We start from the raw sequence: 18,827 nt of genomic DNA on the forward strand, positions 1-18,827 counted from the left end.
CTCAAGTACATCCACATTGCCCAATTCACACACTTTTAATGGAGTTTGAGGATTTATTTGCCACACCTTCCACCCTTCTCCCTCCTAGATTTCTTGATCCCTCCATCCATCTCAAACCAAACAGTGAACCCATTAACCTCAGAGCCTATAGATATTCTCCTGTCCAAAAGGCTGAAATCGAGAAATTGATCAAGGAAATGTTAGCCAAATCCTTAATCCAACCAAGCCAAAGCCCATTTTTTCCCCCCGGTTCTTTTAGTCAAGAAAAATGATGGTTCATGGAGGTTCTGCATTGACTACAGGTAGCTCAACTTCATAACCATCAAGAATAGGTTCTCCATTCCCATTATTGGGGACCTCCTAGATGAACTAGCTAGAGCCTTTGTTTTTTCCAAATTGGACCTCACCTCAGGGTACCACCAAATTAGAATGAACCCTAAGGACAACCCTAACAAATGCACCTACAACCTTCTAAGCTCTCATGAACCACATCTTTGCTCCCTACCTTCGGAAGTTTGTGCAGGTATTCTTTGATGACATTCTAGTTTACAACACAAACCTAGACCAACACCTCATCCATCTAAGGAAGGCCTTTGAAATCCTCAAGCACCATCAACTCTATGTGAAAAGGTCCAAATGTGCATTTGCAGAGGCTAGAGTGGAGTATTTCGGCCATATCATCTCTGGCTAGGGGGTGAGCACTGATCCCCAAAAGATTGTAGCTATGCAATAGTGGCCAGCACCTAAGAGTTTGGAGGAGTTAAGAGGGTTCCTGGGGCTCACAAGCTACTATCAAAGGTTTATTAGAGTGTACAAGATGATTATTAAGCCCCTCACCAGCCTGCTGAAGAGGAACAACTTCCAATGGAGTATAGAGGCTGAGAATGCCTTCAAGTCACTCAAGGAGGCCATGACTAAGGCTCCCATCCTTGCCTTGCCAGATTTCTCTAAGGAGTTTGTGTTAGAAACAGATGCGTGTGACATGAGAATAGAAGTAGTCGTAATTCAAGGAGGTAGGCCAATAGCCTATCTAAGTCATGCCTTGGCCCCCAGGAATCTTGGCCTCAGCATCCATGACAAGGAGTTGCTGGTTGTCTTAATGGCTACGAAGAAGTGGAGATATTACTTGGAGGGTAGGCCATTCACAATCAAGACAGACCATGGGAGTCTGAAATTCCTATCACAGTAGAGGGCTCCCAATCAACTACAAAGGAAGAGAATTACTAAGCTCATGGGATTTGACTACGTGATCCAATACAAAAAAGGGAAAGGAGAATCTGGTGACCAATGCTTTTTTAAGAAGAGAGGCAAAGGGGAGTTGTCACCCAATTTCATCTTTAGTGCCGGATTGGGTGCAGGGCATAGCCAATAGCTATGAGCAAACCAGTTGGATCAAGGAGATTCTAACCCGCTTATCTATACAACCTCAAGTTGACCAGGGGTATGTTCTAAAGGGGGGACTACTTAGGTACAATGGCAAGGTGGTGGTCGGAGAGGATGAGCGACTAAGGAAGCAGATCCTATAGTCCCTACATGACTCCCCCATTGGGGGCACTCAGGGTTGAATGTAACCTTCCATTGAGTTAGGCAGCTATTCCATTGGCTAGGGCTCAAGAAGGATGTAATGAGGTATGTTCTAAAGTGCAGTACCTGCCAAGGATGCAAGCACGAGCAAGTGCCCCACCCGGGCCTTCTCCAACCCTTGGAGATACCCTCTCAAGCGTGGGAGTAGGTGACCATTGACTTCATCGATAGACTGACCAAGTCAAAAGGTTTTGACACCATTTTGGTGGCGGTGGATAAGGTGACCAAGTTTAGCTACTTTATTGCCTTAGCACATCCTTTCACTACTACAGAGGTGGCCAAGAGACTAATGGATAATGTGTTCAAGCTACATGGGTTACTAGGAGCCATGATCTCGGATAGGGACAAAGTCTTTACCAATCAATTCTAGAAGACCTTAGTTCAAGGGCTGGGGATAGGATTGCGTTTGTCATCAGCCTATCACTCGGAAACAAACACGCAAACGGAACGGGTGAATCAATGCTTAGAGACATACCTAAGGTATCTGTGCTTAAACAAGCAAAGGAGTTGGAATCGATGGTTAGCTTTGGCGCAATGGTGGTACAACACCAATTTTCACACTACCCACAAGAGAACTCCCTTTGAAGCCCTGTTTGGATACCAACCCCCTATCATCGTTGCCATCATGCATTACTCCCCATCTGAGACCATGGCAGACCAGTACTTGTAGGTCAGACACGAGGCCCTACAGGTGACTAAGAAAGAGCTTACCATGGCCCAGCAATGAATGAAGCAAATGGTGGATAAACACCATATCGATAAGGCTTTTGAGGTAGGGGAAGAAGTCTATCTGAAGGTGAAGAGATTCCAGCAACATCTTTTCGTTAAGGGCCCTGCCTCAAAACTTAGTCCTAAGTACGGTGGGGCCATTCAACATTATGGAGAAGATGGGTACTGTGGTCTAGGTAGTGGGCACTACAGATAGGATAAGCCAACAAGTACTGGAGATGGTGGAAGACCCCATAGTAGAAGTGGAGCCCAAGGCAATCTTGTACTGGAGGGTGATTTACCAAGACACCATACCTCTTACACAGGTCTCAGTGCAGTGGACCCATCTGCACCCCGACAACACTACCTGGGAATACCTCCCAGACCTTCTCCAGCAGTATCTCAGGGTGGCCAGCCTACTCTGATTTCTTGGCGACAAGAAATACTTCAAGGGGAGAGGGGTTATCACAGGCCAGGGGTAATCTTGTAATCAGTATATGATTAGTGGGAGGGAGTATACGATTGTATTTAGAGGTTGTGTGTAGGAGATTAGAGCCAAGGGCACATGGCCACTTGAGCTGCTCTTCTAGAAACTGTAATAACTGCCTTTCATATAAATAAGAGAATACCAACGAGGATGGGGATCATGTGAGGATTTTCCACTAATCTTTTCCCTCCTAATTCTCTCAATTCTCTCTCCCTTCCTCCTTTTTCCCTCCAAATTCTCTTCTCTCCTCTTTCTTTCCCGCTTATTCTCGGTTCTTCAAATTACCAAAGAACCTATCAGTCAGATCAGAGATTTGACACCCACTTCCTCAATAGTGGCCAGTAGAATAGTTGCTTGACCCTTTGGTAAGTATTCTGCATTTCAAAATGGCCCCCAAGTGGGGATCCATGGAGGGTGTCCAAGATCTTCCTCTTTAGGGCCTCATTATTCCCAGTGACTAACCTTCCCTGGTACCTCAACACTCCATTCTTGATAGTAAACCCCGGTCTAGTGGTAAGACGTAGAATGAGTTGTTCCATAATTCCCTTTGTCCACTCATCCTGTTCATAGCTAGCACTAACCTCCTGATACTAGTTAGGGACAACCGCTGTGATAGAGGTCACCATTGCTTCTTCGGTGCATTTGGATAAGGCATCAATTGCCTTATTCTCTTTTCCCTTCTGGTATTGGATGACATCCCATCAATCTTGTCATCCCCTTCTTCTGGAGATGTGTGTGTAGCCTCTGTTGTAGGAGGAATTTTAGGCTCTCATGATCTGTTTTTATGATGAATTGCCCCCCTTCCAAGTATTGTTGCCATTTATCCATTGCACTCAGAACTGCCAGCAATTCCTTATCCTACACACTAAGTCCCTGATGCCTTGGGCTTAGGGCTTGGCTAATAAAAGCCAATGGTCTTTCCTCCTATGATAGAACTACTCCCACTCCTATACTACTGCCATCAGTCTCCAAAGTGGATGGTTTAGAGAAATCTAGGAGTCCCAAGGTAGGTACTTCACTCATCGCTTTTTTGAGCTGTTTAAAGGCCTCTTCTACCTTCTCATCCCATCTAAACCCCTTTCCCTTTAGTAAATTAGTCAAAGGCCTGCTAATCACACCATATTCTTTCACAAATCTCCTATAGTATCCCGTCAAGCCCAAGAATCTCTTCAGGGCCTATACTGATGTAGGCCTCGGCCATGTAAGCATAGCAGCCACCTTCTTAGGGTCAGTGCTCATTCTTGCACTAGATATTACATGCCCCAAGTATTTTGCTCTTGGCTCAGCAAAGACACACTTAGACCTCTTGATAAACAATTGATTGAATCTCAGGACCTTTCAGGCAATTTTTAGGTGTTATTGGAACGAGGGACTATAAATAAGGATATCATCAAAAAAGACTAGTACGAATTTGCGAAGGTAGGGTTCAAAAATGTGATTCATTAAGGTCTGAAATGTGACAGGGGCATTTGTTAAGACGCAGATGTTGGGTTATGGAAGTCCTTGGGAGATGGCCTTGGTCTGGTTTGGCCACTTAAAAATTGACCCAGAATTGGTCTTGGGGGCTCGTGTGTTGGTGATGGCACCATTCGTAGTGCTTATAAGATTAAGTGGCTGCCTTGATTAACAGCTATGGCTTTTAGCTCGAGTGGTAAGCGCTTGAGTCCTGCGGTTCTACTAGTATCAGAGTAGGTCACGGGTTCGAGTCACTGCGAACGCAATTCGAGGGAGGGGGGGGGGATTGTTGAGATGGCTTTGCTCTGGTTTGGCCACTCGAAAGTTGACCTAGAATTGGTCTAGCGCTTATAGGATTAAGTGGCTGACTCGGTTAACAACCATGGCTTTTAGCTCGAGTGATAAGCACTTGGGTCCTGGGGTTCTACTGAAGGGCATTACCAAAAATTTGTAATGCCCTTGATGAGTGGTGAAAGTTGTTTTGGATTTGTCATCAGGGTTCATTCAGATCTGATGATACCCTGATCTCAGGTCTAGTTTAGTGAATACCACATGTTTAAGTTCATCAAGAAGGTCTTCTATTATAGGAATTGGAAATTTTTTCTTTATTGTATGAGAATTGAACCGGTGGTAATCAATGCAAAAACACCAGCTCCCATCCTTCTTTTTTACTAGAAGTATGGGTGAGGCATAGGGGCTTTGACTTGGTCAAATGATTGACTCTGTCAGCATGTCCTGATCACCTTTTCAATTTCAACTTTTTGTTTAGGGGGATACCGATAAGCTTGGATGTTAATGGGTTTAGTATTGGGTTTTAGGACGATGGAGTGATCAATGTCTATGGGGAGGCAGTGATTGGGGTTCCTTAAATAGGTCCTTAAACTCAAACAAAAGTTTATTAAGGGAATCTAATTCATGTACCTTCCATGGTTGCTGGTTGGTGGTCTCCCCAGCTTCCTCCTACTCTGCCTCTCCTTCTGCATGCTCCACTACATGGATTAAAAAAAAGTTGAGTCACCTGAGTCCATTTAGACTTAAGAGTTTTCTGTAGCTCCCTCCCGGTTTTCATCTTATAGGTTCTTGTCTCTGGACTTCCACCTTTTTCAAACGTGACTTCCATTTTATTGAAGTCAAGCTGTTAGAGCTGACTCCCTTCTTCTAGTCCACTTCAAGGATTATGTCACATCCCCGTAACTTCAGCAACCTTAGATCTGCGTCAAATGCTTCCCCATGCATTTCCTAATAAAATCCTTCACACGCAGACCGACACAACACTTTGCGACTGTTTGCTATAGTCATAGACAATGGATGAGTCCCTGTCAATTCACACCTCACCCTCTTAGTTGTCCCTTCATCAAGGAAGCTATGTGTAGTTTCGCTGTTAATCAAAACCATTAATCGGTGGTCCTGCACCTTCCCATCTACCCGTATGATCTTGCTGTTAGCAAGACCTCTGAGGGCATGGAGTGATATCTCCACATTTTCTTCTCCTTCCCCATTACCCTGAGTGAGTGCTCCACCATCATTTTCCTCCATCTCTTCTCCTTTCAACAATAGAAGCTACCTCCAGCATTGGTGTCTTAGGGCATATCGATCCCCACAACAGAAGCATAGACCTGACTTCTTCCTCTGCTTTGCGAGTTTCCCAATGTTTATAAGTACGATAAAAAGTGCAAAGGAATGACCCCCTCTTGTGCCCCCTTGGCTAGTTCTTCCTCTTCCCCTTCCTACCTCCCTACTCCCTATCTGGATCATTCCAGAATTCATGGTCCTTATTTGCCACCTCTACTTCTTCATTAACGCCTCCATTGTTAGCTTCTGTAGCCTTGCACACTCCACGACTTGCTTTATAGTTTTAGGCTATTGCATTTTAACAGTTGTCCTCAATTCTTCACTTAGCCCACACATGAAGCTAGGGACAAAATGCCCCTCGGTCATATGCGGATTCAGAATTAGCATAAGGGATTTAAGCTCCTCAAACTTCAATTGGTAAGATTGCACTGTCCCCTCCTGCCGGAGCTTGTTAAATTCCTCTACTATGTCCATCATGTTTCTGTCACTGAACCTCTTCACATAAATCCTCCATGAATTCCGCCCACCAGTAGCCCTCTTTAGATCCTATCCATCCCTAAAACCATGCATCCCCTCATCATTCAGGTAGGCAGCGGTGAGAGTCACCCGTTGTTGTTCAAGCACATGGTAGAAGCTGAACATTCTCTCACACCTACGCACCCACCATCTTGGATTCACCTCATCAAACATAGGGATCTCCAATTTAGGGAATGGAAAACCAAGCTAATGGGGAGCAACATGAGTTCCCAGCCTCCTCTCCATCGTATTCTCCCTTACCACTACCGGATCCATAGAGAAAATAGATGAGAGAGAGAGAGAGAGGCAGATGAGATGTATATTGATATTGATCTTCGATGCTTTAGGGGCACAGTATCAATGTGTTTATATATTGATCTAGCTCCTACTAATGGCGCCAAGGCCCACTTGATTATCAATTACATGAGTTGTTTAAATTTAAAATTTAGGCCTAACTGCCTAACTACTTTTTCCGCCTAAACAATCAATTAACCACAATTCCCCCAATTATTACAATTGTAGGTCCGTGACAGGTTCTTTTTCAACCCTCTCTTTTCATGAGAGGTTTTGTTCATTGTTGTTTGAATTCAATGTTCCCTTAGTCAATTATGTGGCCACTCGTGTTTGGGGTAGTTTGGCTCCTCCAAAGGTGGAGTTGTTTGTGTGGCTCTGGTCATTTGGGGAAAAATTAACACCAAGGATAATTTGGGCAGGAAAGGGATTCTGTAGGAGGATGATCTACTTTGTGTGTTTTGCGGCTTCATTTCGAAATAACCACCTCTTCATTTCACTGTGAGACAACCTTGTGTTTGTGGCAGCAAATTTTTAGGTGGTGGGGTTATGTGTGTGTTTGTCTGAGCTCGGTTGGGGGGCTATTTGATCAGTGGGATTTTTTGCTCGGGGTAAAGTGCAAAGGAAGATTTGGAAGTCTCTTTTGTATGTGGTGCTATGGATGGTGTGGCTAGAGCGAAACATGTTAGGGCTGTTGTGGTTGATCTCTTTAACTTGGTGCTGGCCAGGATAGTGGCTTGGGTTAAGGCAATGGAGCCATCTTTCCCTTTTTCAACGGACTAGGTCATCATGTTTGCTTCGGCTCTTGGCCGATAAGTTTCTCTCACTCTTCTAGGCTAGTTGGTTATGAAGTTTGATTGGGTTTGCTCAGTCTTTCCTAATTGCTGGAATTGGGGGGGGGGGGGGGGGGGTAATTGTTTTTCTGGGCTTATGTATGTTTTTTTGGTTTGTTGGTGGGTGGGGCCAGTGTTTTTTTCTAATGTTTGTTGTTCTGCTCTTTTGATTTCATCTATAACATATCAGTCCTCACTTATTTCACAAAAAAGAAAAAAGCATTACACATAATCCAGTTCAACATGATAGTACAAAACATGTTGAAGTGGATAGGCATTTCATAAAGGAGAAGCTAGACAGTGGACTGATTTGCACCCTGTTTGTACCTACTGGAGATCAACTAGCAGACATTCTTACAAAAGGGTTACCTGGTCCTGTGTGTCAAAGACTGCTAAGCAAGATTGGAATGCAAGATATTCACTCACAATCTTGAGGGGCAGTGTTAGAAGATACTGAGATTCCTATATATATTTGGAGATTGATATACATGATCAGTGTTTCTATATTTTCATCATAAAATCTTTCTTCTAGAAGATCCTATCTTGGCTGTATATTTGTGAATATTCCCTCAACCAGTTTTAGGAAACTTCCAATTATGGAAGATAAGTTTGTATATATTCTTGTAAACCTACAATGAGTAAGATTTTTTGGATTTCTCGGCTACCTTTGACAATGGTGGATGTTGTAGGAGTGATGATGATTTGTCATCCTGTTTCATTTTTCCCAGGAAGCAAGCATGGCTATCCCACTATTCTCGCCAGTTCTTGTCCCAATGGCTCAGAGCATTGGACCACTTCTGTCACAGATTACATCATCACCAACTGTCCGCCTTGGGGTGAGAATCTATTTCCTACTTAAGTTGAATTTGTAGTTAAAATAGGCATTATACAGCATTGATTTCTGTAAGCATTTGTTAGAAAATTACAGTAGAGATGATGAATGGTGATTTTGTTAGTTGCGAAAAAGGTTTGAAGATAATAAAGAGATCTCTAAATGTCAACCAAATAAAATCATCTCTTTTATACATGTGCAGTTACTAATGAAGAAAAAGAAAACTGAGTTATTTGTTACAGAAATAATATTGCAGTTGAAAAGAAGAGAAAAATAATAGACAAAGGATTGTAGGAATAGAAAGAGAAAGGGTTGTTTTTGAATGATTTGACTCCAACCCTACACCCATATTTATGCTATTTATTATCTTGTAAAAGGGAAGATTACGTTAGGATTCTTTCAAGATTACAAAAATTACAATAAAGTTATAGCTCTTAATCATCACAATTCTAGTTATCAATCTATACAAGATTATAGCTGTCAACAGTCCCCCTCAAGATGGTATATTAATTTGTCTTTTTCCCATCTTGTATACGATAGGTTGAAAAATGTTTGAGACCTTTAGTACATATGTTAACCAATCAATGTTCTGAATAACAGAAGGTATATATAGCTAGAAAGCTTCTAACTTATTCTCAATGAAGTGGCTTTCTATCTCAATATGCATATTCTTTATACTGAACAGAGTTGCTTGCAATGTTGATCACAACCTTGTTAAGCTACAGAAATTCTCAAATATAATGAGCCATTACTATATTCTACTGTAATACTGAGTCTAGCATAGCCTGCTTATTGCTTCTCCAAGTCAACAATTACCCCCATTAGCTTAAGCACATCATTAGCTCTAATTCATAATCTTAAACAAATCTTAACCAATTTCCACAAAATTTATATTCTTGAATCCTCTCATTATGCTCTAAAATATATATGAAATGCAGATAATCAACACTTCATTTAGTCCCACAGAATCAAGCTCAAAGTCAATTGCTTACCTGGATCAATCAATCTACTTCAAAAATTGATGCAACAGTTGACTCTTGGATCAATTGTTGGCTCTGGCAATGCACTTCCTTGGACGGTCAAGTTCCATAGTTGACTGGTTAGCTGTCTAGTCCACTAGTGGAGTTGACCCTACAGACCACTTCCTCCTATAGCCAACCTCCTGAAGTCGATTGGAGGTCAACTGTCAACCCTTATTCCATTATTGGATTTGTGGGTCTTTAAATGAGACATGGGGTGTGACACACCAAGATTGTCACATTTTTTTTTTCCAAAATCATATTATTTTAATAAAAATTTACTGCAAAAGTAACAGTACCAATTTGAAATTAATTACCAAAATAGTATCAGCCATGGCACACGAGCAGGGGTGCTTACATGGCAGGAGCAAAGCATTAACTCACTCCATGAGTAAGTTTATTGTTTCCATCAATAAACACACTTACCAAGTGCGTTTATTGTGTCCCACACAACTTAGAAATGTTCGTTGAGTGTGGGAAACAATTTTCATTTGGTGTTTCCATCAATTATTGTTACCAACACAAAAAACTTAGAAATGCTCTATAGTGTGGAGAACAAGAAACACACGTGATGTGGAATGGGATTGTGATATGCATGAATATAATGGGTAAGGTTTCCTCAAACAATTCAGGAAGTAAGGTGTTGGTGTTTTTAAGAATAAATTCAGCATTTAAAAGCCACAAAGTGACAGAAACCAAACTGAAAGTAAATTGAGAAAAAATGATAGTGCGGCTTCCCTCTAGAGCTTTTGTGGTCTGGGTCATCTCAAATGCTAAATTTAAAGTACGAGGGGTCTTCATAAAATTAAACCTAAACCATAGGGGGTCTAGGTGAAATTTATCCTACTCTTTTTTAATGTCAGTAGTAGTTTGACCTAACAGAACAAGCTATTTTAAAAGAATCTAATCCATGGGGGCATCAAATGCTAAATGTAAACTGTGAGAAAATAATTATGAGAAAAAACCTAAGAGACTAATCTCTCTTAGCTTGTTATTTATAATAAGCATAATGGGCCTTAAACCTATGGGCTTAATCTAATTACAAAAATAAAACACACATATAATAACTATAATATATACTAATAATTCTAACACTCCCCCTCAAGCTGAAGCATAGATATCATATGCACCAAACTTGTTACAAATATATTCCACTCGAGCACCCTTTAAAGATTTGGTGAAGACATCTGCAAGTTGATCATTGGAATTAACAAACTCTGTAACAATAATACCTTCAACCAGCTTTTCTCTAACAAAGTGACAGTCGATTTCAATATGCTTAGTCCGCTCATGGAACACTGGATTAGAAGCAATGTGTAAGGCAGCTTAATTATCACAAATAAGCTTCATAGGAGACACTTCACAAAACTTGAGTTCCTGCAGAAGTTGTTTAAGCTAGATGAGTTCACAAGTTGCATTAGCCATAGCCCGATACTCTACCTCTGCACTAGATCTAGCTACTACATTTTGTTTCTTACTTTTCCAAGAAACTAGATTTCCTCCCACAAGAACACAATACCTAGAAGTTGATCGGTAATCAGAAGGAGATCCTGCCCAATCTGCATCTACATAACAACAAATATTTGTGTGTCCCTTATTCTCATAAAGTAGCCCTTTACCTGGTGCTCTTTTGATATATCTCAGAATCCGGATAACAGCATCCCAATGAGAATTACATGGAGAACTAAGAAATTAGCTAACTACACTCACGGCAAAAGCAATGTCAGGACAAGTGACTATAAGATAGTTCAACTTGCCTACCAGTCTCCTATATCTTCCAGGTCTGAATAAAGCTCCCCTTGTCCCGGTAAGAGCCGGATGTTCGGATCCATTAGGGTGTCAACTGGTTTGCAATTCACCATACCAATTTCTTCTAAGATGTCAAGTGCATACATTGAGATACCATCTCCTGATTGAGCAACTTCAATACCCAAGAAATACCGAAGTCGACCTAGGTCTTTGGTCTGAAAGTGCTGATGTAGATGTTCCTTCAGCTTCTGTATTCCAACCCGATCACTCCCTGTGATAACAATGTCATCGACATAAAGAACAAGGTAGATACATAAGGAAGAAGAATGGCGATAGAAAATCGAATGATCAGCCTTACTTCGAGTGAGACCAAAGGCTTGAACCACAGTGCTGAACCTGCCAAACCACGCCCGTGGAGATTGTTTCAAACCATAGAGAAATTTATTGAGTTTGCAGACTACATTGGACCCCCCCTGTACAACAAAACCAGGTGGTTGCTCCATATATACCTCTTCTTGCAATTCACCATGAAGAAAGGCATTTTTAATATCAAGCTGATAAAGTGGCCAATGACACGTAGCAGCTAGAGAGAGAAAGAGGTGAACAAAGGCCATTTTCATAACAGGAGAGAAAGTATTGCTGTAATCCAGCCCATAGATCTGTGTAAAACCTTTGGCAACCAAGCAGGCCTTAAGACGTTCCACCTGGCCATCAGGACTCACTTTGGGAGTGAATACCCAAGGGTAACCAACGAGAGTCTTTCCTGGTGGTAAAGACACCAAATCCCAAATACCATTTGAATGTAAGGCGTCAATCTCATCTAACATAGCCTGGCGCCAACCAGGATGGGACAAAGCTTCACCTGTAGTTTTAGGAATGGAAACAGAGGAAAGGCTCGAAACAAATGCACTATAAGAAGGAGACAAACAGTCATAGCATAAAAAGTTATAAATAGGATGGGGATTACAAGTAGACTGTGTACATTTGCGAAGAGCAACAGGGAGATTGTCGGGCTCAGGATCTGGGGCTGGAGGGACCACAGACGGAGAGAGCAAGTCAGGAGAGTCCTGGGCTGGAGGAATGCTGGCATCGGTAGCAGGATAAGGACGACGGTGATATGTAAGAAGTGGAGGAGCCGTGGTAGGTAGACCAGAAAACGGTAGGGTAGGCGCCACAGAGGAGACAGATGGACCCGAAGGGGACAACGGAAGAAAAGAAAAAGGAATAGGCAAAACCTGGTGAAGACTCTGTGAATCAGGTTAAGCAACTGAAAAAAAGATTGATGTTCAAAGAATGTGACATCAACAGACAAAAAATAGCGATGTAGCTCAGGAGAGTAACACTTATAGCCCTTTTGCAACTGGGAATAGTTGAGGAAGATACACTTGAAAGATTTTGCAGCAAGTTTATCCTATCTAGGTGAAAAAGAATGCACAAAACAGATACATCCAAAAACACAAAGAGGAACAGAATAAAGTGATTGTGTAGGGAACAAAAGGGAATGAGGAATTTGCTCCTGTAACGCTGAAGATGGCATGCGATTGATTAGATAACATGTAGTTAGAACAGCATCGCCCCAAAATTTGGTGGGAAGATTGGCATGTAAAAGGAGTGTCCATGCAGTCTCAATAAGATGGCGATTCTTACGCTCAGCAACCCTATTTTGTTGAGGTGTGTAAGGACAAGAAGATTGATGCAGGATGCTATTAGTAGTCATAAAGGTAGTAAATGCAGAAGAAAAATACTCAGGGGCATTATCACTACGGAAGGCACGTATAGAAACTCCAAACTATGTTTTTATTTCAGCAATAAATGTCTGAAAAATAGAAAATAACTCGAACCGACTCTTCATAAGAAACAACCAAGTGCAACGAAAAAAGTCATCAATGAAAATAACGAAATATGAAAACCCAAGAGTAGAATTGATGCGACTGGGCCCCCATCCATCAGAGTGCACAAGGGAAAAGAGAGCCTCAGCCCTATTATTAACCCAACGAGAAAAAGAATGATGAGCGTGTTTACCACGCTGACACGACTCACAATTAAACATGGACAATGACGACAATCTAAGAACTAATTTCTTCAGTTTGGAGAGGTTGGGATGATCGAGACGATAATGAAGAAGATCTGGGGAAGCGGCACTGGTGCAAGCTACCGGCAAACTAGGCACAACAACATGATAGTGACCCTGTGACTCACGCCCGACGCCAATCGTCTGCCTCGTACCCTGGTCCTGAACACAAACAGAGGTAGGAGTAAAGATAACAAAATAGTTAAGGGTTTTGGTAAGTTGGCTAATTGAAATCAAATTAAAAGGACTATCAGGAACATATAAAACATAATTTAATGAGAAAGACGAGGTGGGTGTGATTTGACCGATTCCTTTAACTGTAGTTTTGGTGCCATCAGCCAAGGTAACAGTAGGTAAGGTATCAGAATAGGTAAGTGAAGAGAAAAGAAATTTATTACCACACATATGGACATAGGTGCCAGAATCTATAATCCAAGGTCTAATAGATGAGCCTTGAGCAACACAAGCACCGAGATTACTAGGATGAGACGGCTGGTTAGCTTGAAACTTTAAGAAGGCATTATACTCAGCTGCAGACATAGGTACTAATTGCGAACCTGGTGGAGATTGAGCAAGAGTAGGATCTCTCTGAAATACATGAGCTACACTGGTAGATGATACAGGCGGAGTAGCTGACTGACCATGTTTCTTCCAGCATTTGTTCTCAAGATGACCTAGTTTCTTACAAAAGGTACACTGTGGATGTGAGCGACTATTATTGCGTTCTCTATTTCCTTCTACAGTTGAAGCTTGAGATACAACATGAAGATTCAGCTGGAAGAACAACATGAGAAGAAGAGGACATACCATGTACACCTGTCATATTCAACAACCTTTTGAAAGAGTCCTTCATGGTAGGGCTAGCGGAGCTGGTCAAGATTTGGTGCCTGATGGCGTCAAACTCTGGTTTCAGACCAAAGAGAGCAATAACCATAAAAAACTTCTCTCGTTGAGCAATCTGTTCGATGCGGGTCGTAGTGAGAGGAAGAAGAGCATCAAATTCTTGCATGAGAGCCCGAACCTACCCCAAATAAGATTCCATGGACGACTCTTGCTTGAGATTCTTGATATTAGAAACCACAGTGTACAGACATTGGATGTCATTTGTATAACACTTTTTAGCTTCCTTCCACACATCAACACAAGTTTCAAAGGGGCGAAAGAGTTGCATGATGGAAGGATCAATAGACTGCCATAAGAGGCTACATAACTGGGCATCAACTTGTTCCCATCTAGCCCGATTCGCTTCTGGCACACTTTCAACCTTTGTGGTAAGATGATCCGCTTGGCCTTGCCTTTTGAACCACATTTTGATAGAGGCTGCCCATGAGAGATAATTGGCCGACCTTATCAACTTGACAGTGGTAATATTGGTTGTCCCAAGATTGGAGACAGTAAAGGATTGAGAGGTGGTAGGGGCAACAGGTGCCAAAGCGGGAATAGCACCGGCACAAACGGCGTAACTGAAATTAGACATGGCGAGGGTTTCGGCACTAGAAGTGGCTTGAGGAGTCGTCGACGATCAGATCTAGAGAAGCTGGAAAAAAGCGGCCGGCAGATGCGCTGTCACGCGCCAGCGCGTGGAGACAGAGGCAGCAATCAGCGGTGGCGCGTGGGTGGTCCAGCGGCGGCGAGTCTTCGGCGGTCGGCCGATCTTGGGGCGGCGAACCTGATGGTGGTGGCAGTGTTATTCAATGGTGGCTGGACAATGGGTTTTTGGTATTGGGCAGTGATGGTTAGGGTTTGATGACTAGGGTTTTGGTTGCTGAAATAAAAAAAAAAAAAAATACACAATGGGGCTAGGGTTTTTCTTTTCACCGGTGTCTCTGATACCATGTGAGAAAATAATTATGAGAAAAAACTTAAGAGACTAGCCTCTTTTAGCTTGTTATTTATAATAAGCATAATGGGCCTTAAACCTATGGCTTTAATCTAATTACAAAAACAAAACACACACACATAATAACTATAATATATACTAATAATTCTAACATAAACCACAAAGGGTCTCTGTAAAAATGACCCAAACCATAGGGGATTTGGGTGGAATTTGCCCAACAATGATATATTAGAGCTGTATCACCATCAACTTTTCCTTGTGGGTTCTATCTTTTGGCTATGCTCTGTAGGGATATAAAATGAGGTACCCCTTAGAAAAGGTGAGCCATGGTTTTAGGTAAAGATGCTATGATTACTACATGGAAAATTTGGCAATGAACTGTCAGCAATGATGTGGCTCAACAGAAGCTTCTGCCTCTTGGGACTGTTTAGCTACAATATTTAGAAGAAACAACTGTAAATGCACCAAATTTGGGGAAATATTCAAGCACCTAAAAGTGCCATCCCTCTCAAAAGTAAATCTAATTTTAAATCGGATCATATGTGCAATGGTTAGAGCATCATATCACTTTTATATTTAAATGAAACCAGTAACTTCAAATTATGTCTCCATAGACCCATATCAATCACTAGGGCTTATTCTAGTGCAGTTCCAGAGATGGGAAAATTAATTTTTGCTTAAGTTTGCTTTGTGTTAGTGAGGATTGTATGCACATCCCATCAGAATTTCTTACAATCTATAATCATTTCGAAGATCCTTCCCTCAATTTTCTTGATTTTAATATGATTATTCAAGATTGGATAGGTTTGGATGGCATATGGATTAATTTCAATAGGTGTCTGGTAGGTGTAAAATCTATTCATTTGCATAGAGTGGACCTTTTTTCTTCTCCTCTTTTTCTAGTAGACTTGCAGCTATTACATTCTATGCGTAACTGATTTTTCTCTTCATGATACAAATACAGGCAGAGATGACTATGAAACAATTAGAGAACCTTAGCCCTCCCATGATGAAACAAGTTCTTCCTCTAATTGAGCAACTTCCTCCTTTGTACATGGACTTGGTCAATGGAAGGGAAAATTTTTCCCCAAAGCCAGAAGAAACACGACGACTAGTATGCTTTGCTGAACCTTCAGCTTTGATTATATTTAACTGATCACTATTATATTTCTATGAATGTTCCAGTAACCTTTTTCATAATGCACATGTTTCTGTCATTAATAATTTTAGTCAGGCTGCTTAGGGAAATCACTAATAATTTTAATCATATTGCCTAAGTTTTCTTTTGGTAATAATTTTAATCATGCTGTTTCAGATTCTATGACTAGGCTCAATTTATTAGGAAAGCAAACTTATTGTATGAAAATAGATCTTGACTTTGTAAATTTAGGTAAACATTTTCCTTGGTTTTTTAAATTTCTGAATGTTGAGGGATGAATGCATTGCAAATTTGACATGAGATTTAATGTTATGGTCTGTCCTGTTCTGGATGCACATTGATGGATATATTTGGATTTCTTTTTTCAATAAACAAAGAAAGAACAGCTTGTTCAACTAATTTTGCAAATTCCAGAGCTGATACAAGTTCAAGTGTTCTAGTGTGATTCCTCTAGCATATAGACTAGTCAAATTACCAATAGTGGTCTAGTGATCTGTTCCCCAAATCATAAGCATTACACTTGTGCTTATCCATTTTGGCATCCTTCATCTTGCCAAACCAGTCGTGATAGGAAATATAATTTATCTTTGATTTTCTTGACTTGTTTTAATTTTGATCTAGAATTTGGATTTCAGCTCATTAGTTTTGGAAAGAATTGATAGATTTTAGCCTTACTTGTAGTATGATTTGTTTAGGAAGTCAATTTATCTTTAGCCTATAAACACAGGCTTGATGGGTGTAATCAAAGGGGATTGAGTTTGGAATTCCAATTGAGATTTTCTTCCTGCTGAATTCTTTCCCTCTCTGCCTACCCTTTTTCTTCTTCTCCAATTCTCTTCTCTCTTTCTCCAATTTTGTGCAACTTCTCTTTATTGTCCTGCATCAGTGCTCTCGTCATTCAAGAAAAAAAGATCAGAATGGATTGCCTTATTGGACATGATTCTTACCCATTGGACTCCCTTTTAAGGCATGGAAGCAGATTTCTCCTCCTTCCTCCCCATGGACTTCCTCTGGAATGCCTTCTTCCTCCGCAACTTCTTCTTCCACTTCCTTTTCCTCATCAGACCCTTCCATGTTCAACAACTATCTCTTACATTAGTGCCCGAAGCTATATTTATCCCCACATCTGTAACATAACCCCAATTGTCTCCTCTATTCCATTTTATGGGCACTGTTGTTGGGCTAGGATTTAGGTGTTGCATGATTAGGTCCTGTGAGCATAGGCCTAAAGTTTCCTCCTGCCTGCTGTCCAGTTGAAAGGCTTGGCCTATACAAGGGTTTGTGCTTCTTAAAAATGGCCTCCAACATAAGTTCCTGTAATCATGCCTTTTCAGCCGCCTGCCTCACTGATGTGGGCATCATTATCTTTCACCATCGATCTTAATTCCTCCTTCAATCCACTAATAAAGCTGGATACCAAGTACTGTTTTGTCAACCTTGGTTGCATAGTACATACTATGGACCTTAACTCCTCAAATTTCGCTTGATACTCCACCACTAATCCTTCTTGTTTTAATTTGCTAAACTCCTCGATTACATCAATCATGCTTCTTTCTCCAAATTGTTCACACAACTCTTCTACAAACTCTGCCAAATTCACATCATTTCCCTCATCTTGGATCCAACCTTGATACTAAGAATCGGCCATATCATTCAAATAGGCTACAGCCAAATTTACCCTCTGCTCTTTGAACACCCAATAGAATTGAAAGAACCTTTCACAACGTCGGATCCACCACCTTGGTTTCACCCCATCAAACATTGGAATTTCTAATCATGGCATAGGTGTGTGGTTACTAGTATGAGGGTGGAAACTCCTTACCTAAACTTTTGGTTTCATAGTCGGTTTTCCCTTTATATTATGAATTCTGTTGGATCTAGGGAGGCTACCCTGGTGTGGCAAAATTGGGTCGGTATTAGTTCGTGGAGGAAAATTCTGGGACAACCAGAATTGGGGCAATGAGGATAGCTTATGGAGCATATTGTTAAGTCTCTGACCATATTGCTCCATGGTTTCCTTGTTCTTCTCCGACTTGCCACGTAAAGTCTCTCTTACAATTGCCATATCTTCCCTACTCTAAATCATCGCTTCCTATGTTTGCAACATCCCAAACTTTAAGGCTTCCATCCTGACCTCCAGTTGCTTCATCCAAGTGCCCTTTACCATCCGTCACTATCCAACAATCGCAACTTGCAACCAATGATCGGTCGAATCGCAATTCCCGCGCTGAAATGTGTCGGAATTGCTGTCAATAGCAATTGTCGACCTTTGCCAATCTCCACAATGGATTCCCGCCGACTACCCCACAGTTGTTGGTGTTAGTGCCCTAATGCTAGATTTAGACATCTAGTATGAGTATTGGGCCTAATGATATAATCTTGCTTGTTATTTAAATGGTCATATCTTCATTCATAGCTCTCCATTTATATATGAATGAATCCCTTGATATCCTGATAATCTTTATTCTTAAGTTGTTAAGAATATGTGACAAAAATCTATAACACATGATTTCTTAAAGGTATTCCTAGTCCTAAGATTTCTCTGAATGGGACTAAGATTAATCGATTACGGACTAGCACATGGGTTACTACCTTTGATTAGTATGAGATACTAATGATAAAAGATGGTGAGTCACATGCCATATTGTATGAGATGTAGATAGTAGACATGTGAGTAGAATGTGACGCCTATAACAGCTCACATGGCTGAG

At 41.2% G+C, this 18,827-nt stretch overlaps 1 protein-coding gene across 1 annotated transcript in view; it reads left to right on the forward strand.

The window, feature by feature from the left end:
- Positions 1 to 18,827, forward strand: part of LOC127798321 (uncharacterized) — a 93,846-nt gene that overhangs the window by 50,771 nt on the left and 24,248 nt on the right. The window contains exons 7-8 of the mRNA XM_052331815.1: positions 8,175 to 8,282; positions 15,922 to 16,071. Coding sequence (XP_052187775.1) covers positions 8,175 to 8,282; positions 15,922 to 16,071 — 258 coding nt within the window. The remainder of the gene's footprint in view (positions 1 to 8,174; positions 8,283 to 15,921; positions 16,072 to 18,827) is intronic.

Source organism: Diospyros lotus, chromosome 3, assembly GCF_014633365.1.
Source record: "Diospyros lotus cultivar Yz01 chromosome 3, ASM1463336v1, whole genome shotgun sequence".
Classification (NCBI taxonomy): domain Eukaryota; kingdom Viridiplantae; phylum Streptophyta; class Magnoliopsida; order Ericales; family Ebenaceae; genus Diospyros; species Diospyros lotus.